The 20,588-nt window shown below is 46.9% G+C and overlaps 1 protein-coding gene across 3 annotated transcripts in view; it reads right to left on the bottom strand.

Moving 5' to 3' along the window:
- Positions 1 to 19,162, bottom strand: part of CAPZB (capping protein (actin filament) muscle Z-line, beta) — a 182,873-nt gene extending 163,711 nt beyond the window's left edge. For 2 of the 3 annotated variants that reach the window (XM_006866320.1, XM_006866321.1), the window contains exon 1: positions 18,965 to 19,162. In XM_006866320.1, the coding sequence (XP_006866382.1) occupies positions 18,965 to 18,967 (3 nt within the window). In that variant the 5' untranslated portion in view covers positions 18,968 to 19,162. Of the gene's footprint in view, positions 1 to 17,705; positions 17,802 to 18,964 lie in introns of those variants that run through there. The other variant, XM_006866322.1, reaches the window with a different exon arrangement.
- Positions 19,163 to 20,588: the final 1,426 nt, after the last annotated feature.

Below are 20,588 nucleotides of genomic sequence, written 5' to 3'. Positions count from 1 at the left end.
ATCGAACATTGTCTCGTTCTGCTGTGCATGGGGTCGCTATGAGTCGGTTTCGACTCGATGGCACCTGACAACAACAACAACAACAGTTTACTATGCCAGAAATGACACTGAAGAGAAATGATGTCGCATTTATCATTAGAAAGGGCATTTCAAGATCTGTCTTGAAGTATGGTGCTGTCTGTGATAGGATAATATCCAGACGCATCTGCTGCATAAGACCTCTTTTTAAAGTGTTCAAGATAAAATGTCAGTTTGAGGACTAAGGTGCACCTGACACAAGCCATGGTATTTTCAGTAACCTCATATGCATCTGAAAGTTGGACAGTAAATAGGAAAGACTGTAGAAGAATTGATGCATTTGAGCTATGGTGTTGGGGGAGAATATTAAAAGTATCATGGACTGCCAAAAGAACAAACATCTTGTTGGATGAAGTACAACAAGAAAGCTCCCTGGAAGCCAGGATGGCCAGACTTCATCTCTCATATTTTGGACATACTGTCACAAGGGGCTAGTCCCTGGAGAAGGGTATCACGTTTGATAAACTGGAGGGCCAAAGAAAAAGATGAAGATCCCCAACTAGATGGAATAGCACAGTGGCAGCAGAAATGAGCTCAAACATAGCAATGACCAGGAAGTCGGCGCAGGATGGGCAAGTGTTTCCTTCTGTTGTGCATATGGTTGCTATGAGTTGGTACCAACTTGATGGCACTGAACAACTACCACCACACCAACTGAAATACTATAAAGCTATTTCTAAATGTTTATGAAGAATTTATAATGAGAAAATTCTTGTTTTACACTCTGAAAAATGGATGTGGGTGATTTTTTTCCCCTATATTTTCCCCATTTTTATATAATGAACATATTAGTTTTATAACAAAAGAAAACACAAAATATTGAATGACTATATATTTGAGTGTTTTTGTGTATTTTGTTGTTGTTGTTAGGTACCACTGAGTCAGTACTGACTCATAGCGGCCCTATGCACAAAAGAATGAAACACTGCCCGATCCTGGGCCAACCTCACTACTGTTGCCACACTTGAGTCCATCGATGCTGCCACTTGGCCAATCCATCTCATTGGGGGGTCTTCCTCTTTTTCTCTGACCCTCCACCTTACCAAACATGATATCCTTCTCCAGTGACTGGTCCCTCCTGACAATATGTCCAAAGTATGAGAGACGAAGTTTGGCCATCTTGGCCTCTAAGGAGCACTCTGGCTGCACTTCTTCCAAAATGGATCTACTGGTTCTTTTGGCAGCCCATGGCACTTTCAATATTCTCCTCCAACACCGTAATTCAAAAGTGTCAATTCTTCTATAGTCTTTGTGTATATCCCCACTCCCCCCCCCCAAAAAAAACCCCAGAGGGAACAGAAGCAAATACTGTTGAATGATGATGTACGGGGAGATTGTAATCATTGCAATGAAACGATGAGTGTAAAACCGATGTTCTCCATGTAAATTATCATTCAATTCACAATAAAAACTGAAAAACACACACACACAATAAACTTTTAAAAATACTATCAGGTTACAGAGACCCCTGATGGAGGAGAGAGGGGTCAGGAAGGCTTTCCAAAAGGCCCCTGTCACTGGGCACTCACATTCAACTCAAGCACCATCTATGTCCTCCACAACACTGGGCAGGGACCTTACTTTCCTCAGCTTTGTGTCCCCTTACCAGGCATGGCACATAGGAGGTACTCACTGAATGATGATAAATTGTTGGGAAGGAGTGAAACAGCAGCAAACAGTACTCAAGAAAATACTCAGCTTGGGAGCTTAGGACTATGGTCTCAGAGGATATCAAGATCAATTGGCATAACGCTGTCCACAGACATTCTACTTTGGTCTTAAAAGCTTGCAAGCAGCCATCTAAGATGCAACTACTGGCCTCTTCCTGTCTGAAGCAAAGACTGAAGAAAATTAAAGAATCAAGGAAACAATGAGTCCACATGACAAATGGACCATGTGAACCATAGTCGCCATTAGCCTGAGGCCAGAAGAATCCGATGATGCCTGGCTACTACCACTACCAACCACTCTGATCCAGATCGAAACAGAGGACCTGGAGAGAATGGGAGAAAAGTGAAGACAAAATTCAAAATCATGAAAAGGACCAGATTTACTTACTGGTCTAATAAATACTGGCAGGACCTCCAAGACTATGGCCCTAAGGGACCCTTCAAATCTGGAACTAAACCTACTCCCAAGGGATCAACGTTTAGCTAAATAATGGGCCTATAATGTGACCAATAACACCCATGAGTAATGTACTCTTCTGAACATTCTACCATATAGACCAAAAGGCAGTTCTTGCCCAAAAACAAGGCTCAGAAGGCAGGGAGGGGCATAAAAGGATGAACTGAACTGTGAAGCCAGAGAGAGAACCCAGGAAGAATGCTGTTGCACTGAGAGGACTGCAACTAGTATCATGAAACAAAATGTATAGAAACTGCTGAATGGGAAACTAATGTGCTCTGTAAACACTCACCCAAACCACAATAAAATGTATAGAAACTGCTGAATGGGAAACTAATGTGCTCTGTAAACTTTCACCCAAACCACAATAAAATGTTCCCAAAATCAGAAAGTCAATTGCTAAAGCATGTGGATACATGCTGTGCTGGAGGAGGGAAGGGCAGGGAGAGGATGCTGAAATGGACAAGGATAAAATCAGAGACTCCCTCATAACAAAGGGCTTCCTTCCTGCCCAGGCAAATCAGGCTTTTCCACCTGCACCCTTTTGGCTCCAGTGAATTTCAATGATCCCTGGCTCCCGTGATGTGCCATGTTCTCTTGGATATCCCAGTTTTGGCACACACTGTTCTGTCTGCCATGTCTATGCCCACCTTGTGCTCTTCTAGAAAATGAGCCCTCTATCTCAGCTCCAACAAATCTCTCTCCTTGATTCTGTCAGATGTTCACAGACTCTTCTTCAGTGTACCTGCTGTACATGCCAGAAGTCCTTCACAGCAATTATCTTCGATTCTTAGTCCTAAGGTTCATCCTGAGGACCATCCCCAATCAGATGCCTTATAGATACAGGTATACAGCTACATAGTACACAGTTGTTAATATCTGTGCGCATTGATGGATGGATGGATGGATGGGTAGGTGGGTGGATGGACGGACAGACATGGAGGGCTGCTGTACTCAGAGAAGTCTAATTGGTGCAGGTGGGATAGAGCCAAGCCTAAAAGATAAGTAGGACGGATGCAAGCAAAAGCGAGGAAGACAAGGAAGGGGATGGTATACAAGGTGAGGCCCAGAAATAGGAACATGTCAGCCAGGGGACTTCAGGTGATCCAAAGACAAGCATTTTTTTGTATGAACAGTTACTAATACAAGGGGCTTCAAGCAATTCAGGAAAAAAAATCCATCTTTTTTAATATGTGAAAGACATCATAATATGGATGAACCTGGAGGACATTACATTGAGTGAAATTAGTCAATCACAAAAGGACAAACATTACATGAGACCACGACTTTAAAAATTTAAAAGGTTTTCTTGATAAAACAAACATTCTATGATATTTACCCGGGTTGGAAAGGAAGCAGAAACAGTCATACTGGAAAGTGTGGACTTTCCATGCATCACTGGGGAGGTACATTCAAAGATGAGTTTTCAAATGGGGTTAAGTTTATGAGGCAGGAATGACAGAGCCTACTCACAACAAAGGGCCCTAAGTCCTAGGTGCCTTATGATTTACTGCAGGAACTGGACAAGACATAAGCCTCATGTGAACAGTAAAATTCCACCACATAGTCAAGATGAAGAGCAAAGACTTCATATCCAGAATGATTAGGTTCAAGTGCTGGCTCTGATGTGTATTATTAGTAATTTATGTTAGCTTGCTAAGATTCCATTTCCTTAAATGTAAAATTCCTGAATCCAATGTACAGGATCATTCTGGAAACTAAATAGGATAATGCATGCAAAGTGCTGAGTAAAGTACACAACACATTAACTCTGAGGGTTGCTGAATGTTTCCGCTGATTTGGAATTTGGTTGTATTTGTTCCAATACACAGTCCATCACATGACGTTTGGAAATCATTTTCCTCCTATTTTTGCATGTTACAGAATTCCATTCGTGGAAGAATGTTACCAGTTAAGCAATGTTTCGCAGGACTGTTGGAGCAAGATTCAAGCCTGACGGAGCCCTTTGCAGCAGTGAGTACCAACAGTCAGAACTCCATTTACAAGTCCACTTTCTGCCCACTAGTCATAGCTCAGGAGGGCCTGCCTCAGAGGCCACAACAACCGTTCTTGTTTCCCGTTTAAAGAATGGCTTCCTCAATAATCAATACATACCAGGCACTCTGTGGAATCTAAATGAACAGCAGGCTCGAGGGGAAATTCTCAGGATGTTTTTGCTCTCCACCTGGAATCCAGAAAGCTCAGAAACCATAGTTCATCAAGACAAGAAAAAAGTGCTATAACAGAGTCCACTTGTGGTAGGTAACAGGACAGCAGAATTCTACCAGCAGTTATGTGCTGAGAAGGAAGTTATTTAAAGGAAGAAATGATGACATCAAGGTGGTTACAGAAATGTGAAGCCTGAACCTATTTCTCAGGAATATCACAGTGCAACAGACGATTAAGTCAGGTGGTTGTTGTTATTACGTATCACTGAATTGGAACCAAAACTCATAGCAATTCTGTGTAGGGTTTCCGAGGAGTGGATGGTGGGTTTGAACTGTCAACCTTACAGTTAACAGTCTGGTGCTAGCCCTACAACGCCATACCAGTACTCCTTAAAAGTCATGTTGATGTTGTTAAGTGCTATCGAGTCGGTTCCGACGCGGATTCAGAGGAGCGGCTGGTGACTTTGAATCACCGACCTTGTGGTTCAAACCGACCTTTCGGTCCAGTGCATTAGCCCACAGCACCATACCAGGGCTCCTAAAAGTCAGAGCCTGCCATAGTCAGAGGAGCTAGTGGTCCTGTGGGCAGCTGTTATCTATCATCCACAGCCCAGAGCTCTAAGGTGAGGTCAGGACCACTTCATTCAGTATCTTAGTGTGTTTTACCCTTTGAAGAGATGGACTACTTAGGTATTTGCTGGTTATCTATGTAGGCAGCAGACAGCACCCTCTCCGCTCTTTTCTAGGCACTAGCTGTAAGTCTGACAGAGCCAGACGGTGGAGCAAGCTGGCCCCAAGTTCAAAATGTTAGCTGGGCCAATGACAGCTAGCTGTTATCTTCCATTATTTCATAGGCTGTCTGATTCAAAGGTGATTCCACACACTCAGACTATGGTATAGACGTTGCTCTTTGTTGCTAGGTGCCATTCGGTCGGCTCTGACTCAGAAAAACAGAAGAAACTCTTGCCTGGGTTAGAAGTTACTAGGTGAGAAATGAGGGAGCCCTGGTACAGTGGGTTAAGTACTGGACTGCTAACCTCAAACCTACCAGCTGCTCCGAGAGGGAAAAAACTGTCTTGTCTAGTCCTGTGAAGATTTACAGACTCAGAAAGCCTAAGGAGGAGTTCTACTCTATCCTAGAGAGGAGCTCGCTATGAGTTGGAATCAATTTAATGGCAGTGAATTTGAGGTGGGAAATGTGACTCCCGTTTTAAATGAAGAACTACCACTAAGTGTAGGCTCATTCTCCCTGCGTACTCAGAGAGGCTCCGTATCATCAAAACGAAGCGGTAGTCACCTAACCAAGTCTGCGTCTTGTTGTCTCATGAGTGCCACTGAGTCGGTACACAGGGTTTCCAAACAGCAGCTGGGGGGATTGAAGTGCTATCTTGCAGTTAGCAGTCCAGTGCTTATTCTCCAGCACCATGCCAGACACTTTAACAAAGTCTACTAGGGCTGCAAAAATTTTCACACTATGACAAACATTTGTTAGAGTCATCAACCCAAAGCACTTTCCTTAAACAGGTAATCCCTGACTTATGATGGGGTTCCATTCCCATGCAAGTTGGTTCTGGTGTTAAGTCAAATATGTTTCTTTTAAAAATTTTCATTGTTATTGACTTTTATTAAAAATAGCTTTATAAATCCAATTTTTATTTATCTTTGGAGGTTGGAAACATTATGTATAAACTTATAGATATGACAACAACCTAGAGTACTTCTTACAAACTATAAGATGAAAAACAAAAAACCCAGAGTCATAGCTGGATTCAGCTGTAAGTAGAAGACCACAGTATATGAAAACAACATCCTTGACCAAGTCTCCAGTCACTATGTGAGGGCTAGATTTTAGAATCAGAAAGGACTGGGTTTAAAAGGTATGTGATCTTGTATAATTTACCTTTGAACCTCACCGAGTTTCCATTTTCACATCTGCAAAATGAGGGACGTAGTGGTTACGAATCGGGCTGCGAACCTTAAGGTCAGTGGTTTGAAACTACCAGCCGCTCCGTGGGAGAAAGATGAGGCTTTCTACTCCCGTAAGGATTTACACCCTCGGAAACCCTGTACAGGGTCGCTATGGGTCGGCTCCGACTCGAAGGCACTTAACAACAACAACAACAACAAGGGCTGCAGTAATGATTACAGATGACGTATCTACAGTGGCCAGAGCACAGAGGCTGGCCCAGTACAAGTCGTTTTACATGCTAAATTCTGTAAGCACAAGTGCCCCTTAGAGGAGTGAGCCAAGAGGAAGCAGCCTAGAAACTCTCCTAGTGTAATCATTAACCAAAAACCAAAACCACTGCTATCAAGTTAGTTCCAACTCACAGCAACCCTATATAGATTTCCAAGTCTTTATGGGAGCAGACAGCCAAATCTGTGTTGGAAGAAGTACAGCCAAATGGTGACATTTTGTCTCTCATACTTTGGACATCTTACCAGGAGGGACCAGTCCTTGGAGAAGGACATCATGCTTGTTAAGGTGGAAGCAAAAAAGAGGAAGACCCACAAGGAGATGGACTGGCGCAGTGGCTGCAGCACTGGGCTCAAGCGTAGCAATGACTGTGAGGATGGTACAGGACCAGACAGTGTGCCATGCGGTTGTGCCAGAACCAACTGGACAGCACCCAAATAGCAACAACACTACCCTTTGAGGAGACTGTAACCATTTTGCTGATCAGAAAATTGAGGCTGAGAGAGATAAGTAGGTCATACAAGCTCACACAGTTCAGCAGCAGCCACAGTGGGACTCAGATCGAGGACTCTCCCCCCACTTTATACATCCCAAGGCAAGTCTTCGTGGCATTTCACAGAAGCAGTGTTGGATAGTAGAAGCGGAGAGAGCCACGTGCATGCAGTAGAGGAGGAAGGGGGTCAGAAAATGAGCATGGGGGGTAAGAGATGCTCATGTGCTGGCTCCCTCCCGGCTCTGAGTACCAACTACATATGACTGGCATCCAGGGCTGGCCACTCATGCAGGAGAAGAAAAAAAAATAGGCCGTTTAATTGTAACCTGAAACAAAAGCACCATTTTCAAATAACTTGTTCACAGAAAGGCAGTTCTGCATGCTCTGTGAGGCGCAAAGCTACAAGGCTTTCCCAGGAGCTGTGGGAAAAGCAATGCCTCCTGGGTGAAATCAGACATCAGTGTTCAGACTCCTCCTAAAACAAGGCAAAGGGAGTGTCCACACTGGAAGTCTCTTTTAGCTCTAAAAGTATGCTAAGGGTCCAAGTCACTGATCATAGCACCGCACTGTCATTAATGTTAATAATAACAGTTAACAGTAGCATGAGTCTGGCTTTTACATATATTAACTCTGTTGGTGGTGGTGGTGGTTATGTGCCATGGAGTCGGTTCCGACTCACAGCGACCCTGTACAGGGTTTCCGAGGCTGTAAATCTTTACGGGAGCAGTTGTTGAGTGTTGTTGAGTCGGTTTCCACTCACAGAGACCCAGTGTCAGGTTTCCAAGGAGCAGCTAGTAACTTTGAACTGCAGACCTTTAGGTTCAAACCGACCTTGCAGTCCTGCACTTATCTTACAGTGTCTCACCAGGACTCCTATTAACTCTAAATCTAGCCCTCATGAAATCTATCAGAAAAGATACTTTTGTTCTCTCCATGTTTCAGACAAGGAAACAACTGCACGAAGTGTAGGCAACCCAGGTCTGCCTGGGTTCAGGTCCAAGCCAATCTGGCTCCAGAGCCAGCACCTGACCGCACCTGGGCTTGGGAATCAAACCGTCCAGGCCCATTCGGAAGCTCCAGAAACAGCCAGTCATGTGACTTCAGGCAAAGTCCTCAGTGCTGGTCACATGACAAGCCAATCCGTAAATGATCAGTATTCCTGTACCCACAGCCCCCAATCCTACCAATGGGAGCACCCTAGGCAGTCTTTACTGCCAGGGGTGATATGAATAGTTCAAGACTGTGCTGACTCAATCTCTGAGGCTGACCTTAGTCGGCAACTTCCGTCTTTGTCACTTTAAACAAGAGCCCAGCATTGACAACTTCATGAGATGCAAGATCTGGCAGAGCGTTTCAGCACAAAGCAGCTCTGAACACTGCTAGAAAGTTCCCGCTGCAACCGACCCACCCTATTCATTAGTCTGGAGTTCTGGTGTGGCGGTATGGGTTAATGCACTGGACTGCAAAGTTCGTTTGAACCACAAGAGCAGTGGTTCAAGCTCACCAGTTGCTCCTCAGAAACCATATACAGAATGACTATTGGTTGGAACCAATTCTCGACAGCACTTAACAACAACAGTCGTTAGTCTATATTAGGCCAAACCATGTGAAATGCCAGTATTCAATCATTTTTGACCTAGTAAAAGAGCAACTTCATAACTTCATCCTAAAAGGGTATTCACTCACCTTCGTGTTTACTGCCACAAAGTAGGCGGCTTCTCACCTGCCTTTCCACCTACCTTGCAGGCTGGTTGGGAGGTTAAAGGAGTCCAACAATTCTCACAACAATCGTGGCCAACACTCCTACTGCCCTTACAAAGCGCCAGATGCCGTTCTACACTCTCCACACGTAAACTCATTGAATTCTCACAACAATCGTGGCCAACACTCCTACTGCCCTTACAAAGCGCCAGATGCCGTTCTACACTCTCCACACATAAACTCATTGAATTCTCACACTGACCCCCAGGCAGCAGGTGAACAGTAACCACTAGGGCTGCTGCCCTGGAAGAAATAGAGCCAGCACTGCCTGCCCCTCGGAAGGCTTCTTTCCACAACTTCCTTAAGAAATATCAGAAACGAGGGGTGGTAGCAGGCAGAAACATGAAAGCAGGCCCTGGAATTGTCGGCTCTGCACTTATCCCTGGTCTATCAGCATCTTGATTGCTTGTTTCCATCTGTCTTCTCCATTTATCTTCAAGACTCCGACTCGATATATTCTAATAGGCCTGACTGCTCAGTAAGTGTCCACAGAATGAATGATGTGATGGAGAAGCACCAATACTAGCCAGGCAGTGGAGGCCAGCAGTCAGGAGCACAGGCTTTGGAGGCAGGCTGCCTGGGGAGGTCTTGGTTTCCTCACCTGCACAATAACGAAAACTGTCCTCAGAATTCTTCCTAATATTAGGAAGAGATATTCCATCAGCTTTCACTCCCATCACTATTACAGCCACGAAGCAGAACCCATGCTGCGACTCCCATTTCTCTCCCTTTTTCAGTGGAGGTGTCTCAGGCATTTCTGTATGCCCAGAACCCAATGCTGCACAAGGGGAGCCAAACTTGGTGCCACCAGCAGATACAGAATGGCTGGACGGATGAATCGCTGGATTAATCAAACCAAAACCCATTTGATGGTTAAGGGATTATCCATCCAGGCTTTGCAGACATGACTGTCTAAGATTTAAGCTGATCAAAAATCACTTGTTGAGTCAATGATAAGTCATCCAATCAAGATGCCTAAGGAGAAAACTCTGGGTGGCAGAAGCCTGCTGGTAAATCAGTGTGTCACACTCTGCCTTCCTATCTTCCTCCACCACCTTTCCTTTCCACACCCACAGCCACGCAAGTGGCACAAACACTTGTAACTCAGGAGCTGATGCTTGTGAGTGCCTCAATCCTCTCTCCTTCACCTCCCTAGTCTGTCCTACACACCAGTCAGCTTACTCTCCCTAAAATACCACTCTGCCAGCCTCCTCAAATTTCTACCTGCCCTCTCAAAAATCTAAACGGCCCACACTGCCCCAGATCAAGTGCAAACTCCTTAGCATAGCAACTCAAGCGCTCCAACTTGCTCTCCTTGGGCCCCAAACTCAGGTGTCTCCCATACTCCTGACCTCTATTCTTGCTCATGCCCCTGCCTGGAAAGTCTCCTGACCGCTGCTCTCCCCACTGCTCTCTGTCCAGGGCCAGGTCTTCCTAGCCTCCATGCCCAGCCTCGGGTAGACGGAAGGTTGTAAGGGTCTGTAGGGCTTCACAGAAAAGGGGAAACTGGTGCCAAGCCTGCAGAGATGGGTAGACCACAGCACAAACATGGTGGTTGTAAGTTGCCAAGTTGGTTCCAATTCATAGCGACAATGTATATGGTTTTCAAGGCTGTAAATCTTTACAGGAGCAGAAAGCCTCCTCTTTCTCCCACAAAGCAGAGCAGCTGGTGGGTTTGAACTTTGACCTTGTGATAAGAAGCCCAATGCATAACCGACGATACCACCAGGGCTCCTCAGCACAAACATGGTCTTTCTCTTGCTATCTCCTCCTACATTAGAGAACAGTGATTATGGCTTCTGTTTGTGCTCCTTATTCTGTGGTTTGCAGGGGAAGACATTATAAATAATCATCACAGTTATCTTTACTGGGTACCAGGCACTGGACTGAGTTCCCAATTTAAGACACATTCAAGTTACAACCACACTTAGAACCTTCTGGGTTTGTCATATAGTTTATACACTTTATAAAATGCACAATATACCACATACAATGTTAGTCTGTAATGTGCTGATGTTATCCTCAGATGGTCACTCAGATACTGGAAGATCTGATTCATAAAGACACTGATAATAAAAGGCAGTAATAATGAAAGCTTAAGAAAACTAAAAAGAGGTATTCAACTTACATCAGCGCCCACTTTACAACTGAGTCATCAGAATGGAGCCCACTGTTAGGTCAGTATCTACCTGTCATGGTCAATTTCATTTCTTCCCCCTGGTCTGAGTGTGAAACCTGTTTTCCTCAGGCAAGGGAGATGAGGCTCCTCACTTAAGGCCACACTCTGAGAGGCAGAGGTAGGACTCGAACCCAAGTTTGTCTAACTCTAAAACCCACATTCTCACCACTGTGTAGTGATCTGGAGAGCAGACACCAAAATGAAAGGCAGCCCACCTCTGGGCTCTCAGGGACTCATTCATCCAGTGCATGTGAGGCGCTCACTATGTGCCAAGCAGCCCTGTGTAAGGTGATGGGCAGTCAGCAGGAACCAAATTAACAAGGTCCCTGCTCTCACGGCCTTTACATGCTCTGTTCCCAGCCCTGTCCTTCTCCCATGCCTTGAAGAAGGCATGGACTCTCCTTTCACAGGGGCTTCACTACACACAAATGAGGCATCCAGCTAAAAGACGCAGCACACCAAGCTGTACCAACTTGTGGGGTCCATCTCACAAGGAGCTTTGTCTTCTGAGGGAAATTGACCCTTGGGCTCTTGTAGGGAAGTTCCTGATTCAAGGCACAGTCCAAAGATAAGCAACTTCTAAGGTATGAAGAAAAGGGGTCTAGGTCTAGAGTCAAAAAACCCAATTCCTCCACTTGGAAGCTATAGAGAGACTAACCATATACCCCTTTGAGTCTCATTTGTAAAATGGGGGTGGTAATAATCAAGACATATATAACTGTCTACCAGATGTCTAAAGCATTAGACATGAATTACGTCATTTAATCCTCTAACAATCCTATGAGGTGGGTACTGTTATTATCCATGGTAGTCTGACCTGTAACTATACTATGCTATGAAGTCCTGGTGTGGCGCGGTACGATATGCACTGGACAGCTAACCATAAGCTCGGCCGTTCAAACCCACCAGCTACTACTCAGATACAGGTTTCTGAGGGGCACTAACTCAACAGCACTTAGCACTTCACAACAACCACCTCCTGCCCAAGTGAAGATGGATGGACCCTTCTTCACTGGACTGTTGCAATGAAGATTTAGTGGGTCAAAGCTCTCAGCAGAACTTGTGGCCCAGGGTTGGTGCCCTTTGACAAGGAAGGCTCTGCCTCTCACACTACAACATGATTTCTTTGGAAGTCTAGGTTTGGAATGGCACTGCTCTAGCTGGTCCTAACATGATTGATCTTACTCCTTTTGGGCTTCCATAGCTTCTCCTTGGAAACTCTATACAGGGTCGCTCTGAGTTGGAACTGACTCGACATCCACGGCACTTAACAACAACCCCACCCTCACTGGAGGGATCTGCTCCAAGAGGAAATGGGACAAGACCCTGTATACTGGACCTGATTGCTCGTCAGTTTCTGAAAAGCAGAAGGAGTGTTGAGCAAGGGAGTCAGGACCCACGCCTCAGCGCTGCTGCTCACTTCACCTCGTGAACATTGGATTTCTCCTCAATCCAGGTCAGAAAAACTGGACTCCCATGGCACCATAAGGCTACATTCCTAGAGGGGAGAGAGCTTCTGGTCTGAAGGGGAACAGAGAGTCTGCACTGCAATTCATGTCCCATGATAGCCAACACAACAGCAGGTACACACAAGGTCTGGGAGCAAAGCCTCACCTCTTATAAATATATACATGCTTGTGTTTATATAAACAAGGTTCTCCCTCCTTCAACTTTAGCTAAGTGATGCCTGTCTCACCCCCACTACAATGTAAACTGAGAAGGTGCAGATCCTTGTATGTCTTGCTTACCACTGCATCCTCAGCATACAAAGTAAAGCTGAACCCGAACTGTTGTCGTTGTTGTATGTCTCTTAATATTTAAGGGACCTAAACAACAATTAATATAGGCTCTTAATTAATATTTACTGCATTCATGTTATCTTGTAGATTTGGGAAACCCGTAATATGCCTCTGTATTTGCCAACTGTAAGCACTACCCCACTTGGGAAACAGGATTCTGAACCGTCAAGGTATCTGCCCAGTACCTCTCACCCCGCGCCGCCCTCTCCCCCATGGAATGTGTAAGACTTTCGAGTTAGAAATAAGAACGGTGGTGGTAGTAGGCATGTAGCACAGAGTCAGGGCTGACTCATAGCAGCCCTGCACAGACTTTCCGAGGCTGTAAATCTTTACAGGAGCACAAAGTCTCAACACTCTCTGGAGGAGCGTGTGGTAGATTTGAACTGCTGACCTTGCAGTTGGCAGCCCAACTCATAGCCCACTTGACACTACCACAGCAAATAGAACTCTCATCTCCTTAATCTCAAACTACCCACCTTTGACTTTTTTTCAAACTTCCACCAAAAGAGGTCAAAAACAAAAAACCAACCCAAATCCATTGCTATCAGGACAATTCCTACTCACAGTGACCCTATAGGACAGAGCAGAGCTGCCCCACAGGGTTTCTGTAAATCGTTACAGAAGCACGAAGCCACATCTTTCTCCCATGGGGTGGCCGGTGGGTTCGAGCTGTTGACCTCTCAGAAGCCGAGCACTTAAGTACTGTGCCACTAGGGCTCCTTGTGAGAAGCAGTCAGTTGGGTGTAAATGCACAGCTCTGGTAGCATAGTGGTTACGAGTCGGGCTACCAACCTCAAGGTCAGCAGTTTGAAACTACCTACCAGTGGTTCCGTGGGAGAAAGATGAGGCTTTCTGCTCCCATAAAGATTAACAGCCTCGGAAACGCTGTGCAGGGTCACTATGAGCCGGAACTGACTCCGTGGTACTTACAACCACCACCACCACCACCACATCTCCATGTTAAGGAGCTCTGGTAGCATAGTGGTTTCGAGTAGGGCTGCAAACCTTAAGGTCAGCAGTTCCACGAGAGAAAGATGACGCTTTCTGCTCCTGTAAAGATGTACAGCCTCGGAAACCCTGCAAAAGGGTCACTATGAGTCGGAACCAACTCCATGGCACACCACCACATCTCATTGGGTTTGAGTTGAACTGTGTATCTCATCCACCTTAGGAGACCCATATCAAGACACGTTACTGTCAACTATATTGCTTCACCTTGGAATGGTACGACAAACTTCTATCAGCTTATGTCAGGCTCAACAACTCAAGCAGGGGTCACTGTGACAGCCAGCACCAGAATCATGAGACTAGCCTGTGTAAGGAGAAGTGCTTTGGAATTACAAAGCAGTTCAAAAGTATTACCTGCTAAGGGAAAGTAAATAAATTCCATCTGCCTATGAAGTTTTAGGATCCTGGTGTGGCCCTGTGGGTTAATGGGCTGGACTGTGAAACCCAGTAATATAAATACTACCATGGTCTTAATTCATTTATCTATGCTACAGTGCCACACAACTTCCATACTATCCACGGTCTTTACTGGTTTGCTAACCCACTGCAGTCCCTGCCCTCAAAGAGCTCACATAATGTGTCTGCAGTGCCATACTACTGAAGGAGATTTCTGTGCAGAGGACCTAGTACACAGTCAATAAATGCCATGTGCTATGGATCAGAATCGACTCAATGACACTTAACAACAAGAATAAGCAAGTTGTTCACAGGGAAGCCATCAAGGCAAGCAATCAAGTCCCTTCAGAACAAACCCCCTCTAAGACTGAAACTTAAAGGGAACACATGAGCAGATATGTAAGCTTGCTGGCGACCACACTGGTCTACTGGTGAGTGGAAGAGGGGGAAAGGCAGCAATGAAGAAATTGGCTGAGTTCAACCATGGTCCATACACTCCCATTGACTTGGAGATGAGAGAGAGAAGAGGAAGGGCTGGTTGGTCCAAATTGTGGGGAGACCAGGCGACACCTGAGCCCATGGACAAGGACAAGGACATAGCCACAGAAGGCTAAAGCTGAGAGTGAAGCATCCAGCTGATATGAAGTGAGGGGAGATGCACAAGAACACCCGTACTTGAGATAGTACCCATCTGACCTAGCCTTGATGGCTTGATAGTCAGAACTCAACTAGAGAAAGATTAAAAATAATAATAATTTTTGATAAAGGAAAGGAGAGTAAACTGCTACAACTTGAAAAACTTCATCTATACTTATGGAGGTAGTAGCTCAAAATACCAACAGAGAGGGAAGGAGTCTTCACATCAAGTATCAATGCTATCTCCTCTGTATACAGGGTAGATAGGGATGTGCAACTTAGACACTGACTACCTAAAATGAGGGGATGATAAAGGCTTGAAATGACTGTCTTAGAAGGTTTCAAGAGAGAGATTTGTTTAAGAGTGGGGGGGGGGGAGATAAGAGTCCCCACTGAATAGTTTTCACGTTGCCTAGATGTTGTTGTTGTGTGCCATGGAGTTGGTTCCGACTCTAGCGACCCTGTGCAGGATTTCTGAGGCGGTAAATCTTTACAGGAGCAGAAAGCCTCATCTTTCTCCCGCAGAACAGCTGGTAGTTTCAAACTGCTGACCTTGTGGCTCGCAGCCCAATTCATAACCACGACACTACGATGGGTCTAGTGAAAAGAGATGGGGATAAGACTCTTATGATTCAATAGTTAACTGTTATCGTGGCTGATCATGACTGATTATAAAGTTTTGTAAAAAAAAAAACGGGGAAGTAGTTAATCTTACAGTCCAGAAACAGAGGACCCCAGGACCATCAAGGGAGAAGAGCACAAGCAGAATACAGGACCTTATCCAGAGAAGAAACACCACCAGAGATGGAGGCAGAGATGAGGACATGGAGAGAGGGAGCAGCTGAAGACTCTACATTCATGGGAAGAGAGGGACTGAGAGCTGGTAGCCATGAGGCAGACTTGCAGAATGTGCCCTTTAGTGGTTTAAATTATTATATATACATGAGTGTTTGAAAAAAAAAAAAAAAGAACTAAAATTAATAGAGAGAAATACTGTTAACTGATGGTACAGGAAAGGGATTATATTCATTGTAATGAAACAAAGTATATGATTTGTTAAATGTAAAACTTTGGATCTGCCCTGTAAACTTTCACTCAATTCACAATAAAAACTTTAAAATATATATAAATGCCACACCTCCTTCCCATCTCTTAGGTCCCACTACTACGTTTCCTAAACAGTGTCATTTGTATCTTCCTGCAGAGGCAGTTGGACCCAATGGGAGGAACTCAGGTTGGAGCTTGCCTAGTGCGCTTCCTCTGACTGCCAATGGCTCTTCCACTGACCAGGCAACACCTTGAATACGTTTATTTGGCTGTAAAATGGGAAAACAACTACCCCCAATGGGTTTTGTGTAAATTACATGGTCTCATACAGGTGAAGCAGGTCCCTAGGAAATGTTAGCCTTCCCCCTCCCTCACCTCTTCCGGCTCTCCAAATTGAGAGCCCAAGACAGAACTCTAGAGTCTCAGTGTCATCACTCCTCCTGGGTCATTACAGGCACGGTCCCATCAAATCCCATCAGAATCAGGCAGCCAGACACCCCACCCGCCTGACATGCTGCCTTAAACAGCCCCACCCACTTGCTCTCCAACCACCTTCACCAGGAGCACAGTTAAAGACCTTTCGTCCATTTTGTTAAAGCCTCATCTCAACCCTGCCTTAGAGAAATCCTGTCCCACCTAGGCGGAGGGTACGGACATGGACCATGTTTCTAAACAGCATTTAAGGAGAGCAGCAAGAAAATGGTTAGCCAGGCTGAATTAGTCACCTTACTTCACCTGCCAATCCCTTGATTAAACAAGGAACCAGAATCCTCCAAACCTTTGAGACACAAAGTCCACATACAAGAATCCACCCTGCCCTGGGCGGGCGCAACCCCCGCACAGGGCTCTGATGGCATCAAAGGGTTGGTGACAACAGTGCAGTAACCCCAGCCCCCAAAGAGAATCCTCAGTAATGCTTATTATCAATTTTAATCATAGAATGTGATAAATATAGCTACAAACTGTTTAAATGGAATATTTCTTGAACTATAAGAATACTAACAAAATTGTTTTGTAAACTCTTTCTACATTGAATTACAGTATTAGTTATATTATTAGTAACCGGACAGAAGCCTTTTTTTTAAAAAAAAGTTTTCTCTTTTCCATTAATTATAACTTCATTCTCAAAAAAGTTATTGGTATAGATTCACAAATACGTATTACCACGATATAGTAGCTAAAACACTAGAATATTGGACAAAATCAACAAATACAAAAATACCAGCAGCAATGAAAACAACAGCACATGCTTGCAGCGTGTGCAGACAAAACCCTGTGAATCCCAGCGTCACTGTACTCGAGTAATAGTGACAGCTCTGAGCAGAGAACATTGGAAGGTTCAAAGAGGAAGACAGCACAGTCTTTCAGCAGGTAGGGACACGGATACATGTAAAATGGGCTTATGAAAACCGCTTTACAAAAAAATAATACACTTCTGTTGAAGCACCACACAAAAATTTTTACAACAGTCATTTTGGTGTCAGCCCCTCTGACTCTGCCACCCGGTGTGGTCTGCACCCCTTAGTGAGGCCACTGCCTGATGCAGCAGGTGGATGGATGGGATGGGCTCTCTCAGTCCTATCCCCACAGGTTCCCAGGTCCATGTGCCGCAAAAGCCCTGTACAGGCCCTTCCACTCTGGGGGCTAGGCCTGCTCTGCAGAGGGTTGCAAAGCCGGAAAGGGCAGGCTCCCTTATGAGGACTTCTGGGGACCTCAGTGAACTCCGAAACCTGTCAGATGGGCCAGAAGGCAGAACCGGCCTTCATTACCAAAACAAACACCACGAGGCAGTTCTCTCCAGGCATGGCTAGCTCACCGAATCCGAGGCACCCCCATAATCTGCAGTTCCAACCCTCACGAGTTGACAGTTCAGGGGGAAAGGGAGGGTACGCCTGGCAGGGTGCATCGTGTCCAGGCCTTATGTTGGGATACGGCCCTGGCGGACCTTTAGGGGCTAAATCATCACAAGGGTGATTGTGTGCTCATCCCGGTCCGGTGGGCTCCCCTACACGTAGCCCTCCCCTCCCACTCAGGCCCCGACGCCTCGGAACCCGCCACCGTCTAGGACGCGCCTAATGCACCGCACCCGCTAAACGAAGGCGGGGAAGGCCCACAGCGCGCTGCGCTGCCTTCCGGGCACACAGATGCCCGCCCTTCTCTCTCTTGCTCCCAGGCGGCCTCTCCAGAAAGGGCACCCCTCACCCTGGAAAGGGACGCGCCATCCCTTCGCTGGCTGGAGAGCTAGCTATCCCGCGCTTGCAGGCTGAGAGGCTTCTGAGAAGGTTCGCTCTAGGCACAGAGGAGGGTGCCATCTGGGTCGGGGGCAGGGCCCTGGTGGCAGGGTAAAACCGAAGACGGGCGGGAGGAAACGTGGCATGAGCTAAGAGTGGTGGGACATCAATGCGATAAGTAGAGTCCACGGGGACCATGGATGAGGGGAAGTCCAGACTTCAACCCGTGGGATAAGAGAGAGGGTTCAGACTGAGGCCTTGGAGAAGAGGTGGAACAAATCTAAGCTGAAGCCACAGGAAGGAGGTGGGGAGTGACGGAGTTGCAGACCGGGCCCACGGAGAAGAGAGTGCCGTGGGAGCAGCGGCCTAGGCTGGACCCTGGGGTAGGGAGCCTAGCCTGGGTAATGGAAGGGAGAAACGGTGGCCTAGCCCGGGCCAAAGAGGAAGAGAGAAGAGGAGCTCGTCCAAGCCAAGGGGAGGGGAAAGGAAGGAGAGGCTCACACCTGGGACACTGGAGGGGATGCCTGGCCCAGAGACGAACGGAGGAGGGTCTAGCCTGGGCTATGGGGAGACTAGTTTGGACCCAGAGGTGGAGAGTGGAACTCCAGCTTGAGTCAAGGGCGGGGAGTGGGAGGGAAACGCAGGGTCACTGACCACCCAAACCAACCGGGACGGCCGCCCCTTCCAGAGCCGGGAAGGAGGGTGTCTACCTAGGGCTCGGGACCCCGCCCCTCCCCCACCCCTCCGGAACCCACCCTGCACGAGCCGGGGGTCGGCAGGGAGAGGGGAACGCGAGCTCCGGCGGGGCCCCCGGGGCTGCAGGAGGGTGACGTCGGGCCTTTACCATGGTGGCGGCGGCAGCGGCGGTCCAGGTCCCGGCGTTTGTGGCTCTCCCCCCCGCAGCAGGGCCCGGCGCTTCCACTTCCCCCGGTGCCCAGGAGTGAACATCCGGGTCAGCGCCCCCCTCCCCCCAGCGCCGGGCCGCCACCACCTTCCTTCCCCGCCCGGCCTGGGCCGGGCCCGCCCCACGCAGCCTAATCTCGGCCAATGAACTCGCAGGGCCGCGGCGATCGCCAAGTATGGAGCGCAGCGCGGGGGGAGGAGCGCCAAATGGGGAAGTGATAGGCGGGGCCTGCGCGGGTGGGGCGGGGCGCGGTGGCCGAGCCGACCGGGAAGGCGGGGATGGGGTCTGGGGTCTGGGGTCTAGGGCCCGGGTGCTGAGGACCCTTCCGCGAGCTCCAGGGCCCGGCTGTTGATTCTGTGTCCGCAGAAGCGGGTGGCTTCCCGGGCGGGGATGCGGAAGGCACTGGGCTTGGGAGGGGCAGTCCCTCCCCGACCCACCCCATTCATGCTCTCACTTCTGCGATGGACCCGGAACTGATGTCGACTCCGGGACCAGCCTAACCAAGAGAGAGTGTTGGGAAGAGCAGTGGTTAAGAGCTTGGGCTCCGAATTTAACCTGGGTGTAATTCCAGTTTTGCCCCTTTCTACGTAGGAGACCAAAGGAGCTCCGGTAGCGTAGTGGTTAGGAATCGGGCTGCGAACGTCAAGGTCAGCAGTTCAAAACTACCAGCTGTTCCGCGGGATAAAGATGAGGCTTTCTGCTCCCGTAAAGATTTACAACCTTGGAAACTGTACAGGGTCGCTATGAATCAGAAGTGACTCCACGGCACATAACAATAACAACGTATGATACCTAGAACAAGTCACTGCACCTGAGCCACATCACTAAACAGACTGGAGCCACGCCATTTATTGAACACACCTACTATATGAGGGGCCTTCAAAAAGTCCGTGAAAAAATGGAATGAAAACATAATGGAATTGTTCCACGAACTTTTTTAAGCTCCCTCGTATACCAGGACGTCTTTTAGTTAGCGAATTGGCAAGCAAAGTAAAAAGGTCACTGCCCACATCGCCACCTACTCAATAGAGAACCAGTCCATTAGGGCTGCCTCATTCCATAAAATGACTCGGGAATTCTTTTTTTAATCTCATTGAACAGATACTTGTTGAGCTTGATCTAGAAGGCAGTAGACTTAAGAATGGCCAGTTCTGCTAAGAATATCTGTTCTCCCCGCTTGCTGGCTCTCTTTGTTAAGGATTTAATCCCATCATATATGGGGGGAGTGTAAAGTGTTGCACAAATGACAGGAATGATTACCAGGAGCCAAGCCCTTTCCTAGGCCCCTGTCCTCAGGGAGCTCACAGTGAAATAAAAGCTTACATAAGTGGCTATCAGCAGAAACAGCCATAGAGGTAAATCCTGTAAGAATGCTACAGATTGCAGAAATTTAAGAGAAAGGAATGGCCCATGAGAATTCTTCCATTCAATAAATATTTATTGAGCACCTACACAACCATTTCAAGAGGTACCATATGAACAAGAGCCAATGATACTCAGGAAGTCCAAAGTGTATTGAAGGAATTGGCAAAGAACAAGGCACCAGGAATTGATGGAATAAAAA

Source organism: Chrysochloris asiatica, unplaced genomic scaffold (assembly GCF_000296735.1).
Source record: "Chrysochloris asiatica unplaced genomic scaffold, ChrAsi1.0 scaffold00090, whole genome shotgun sequence".
Taxonomy (NCBI): domain Eukaryota; kingdom Metazoa; phylum Chordata; class Mammalia; order Afrosoricida; family Chrysochloridae; genus Chrysochloris; species Chrysochloris asiatica.
The sequence above is the reverse complement of the archived record's forward strand: the minus strand, read 5'-3'. Positions and strand labels throughout refer to the sequence as shown.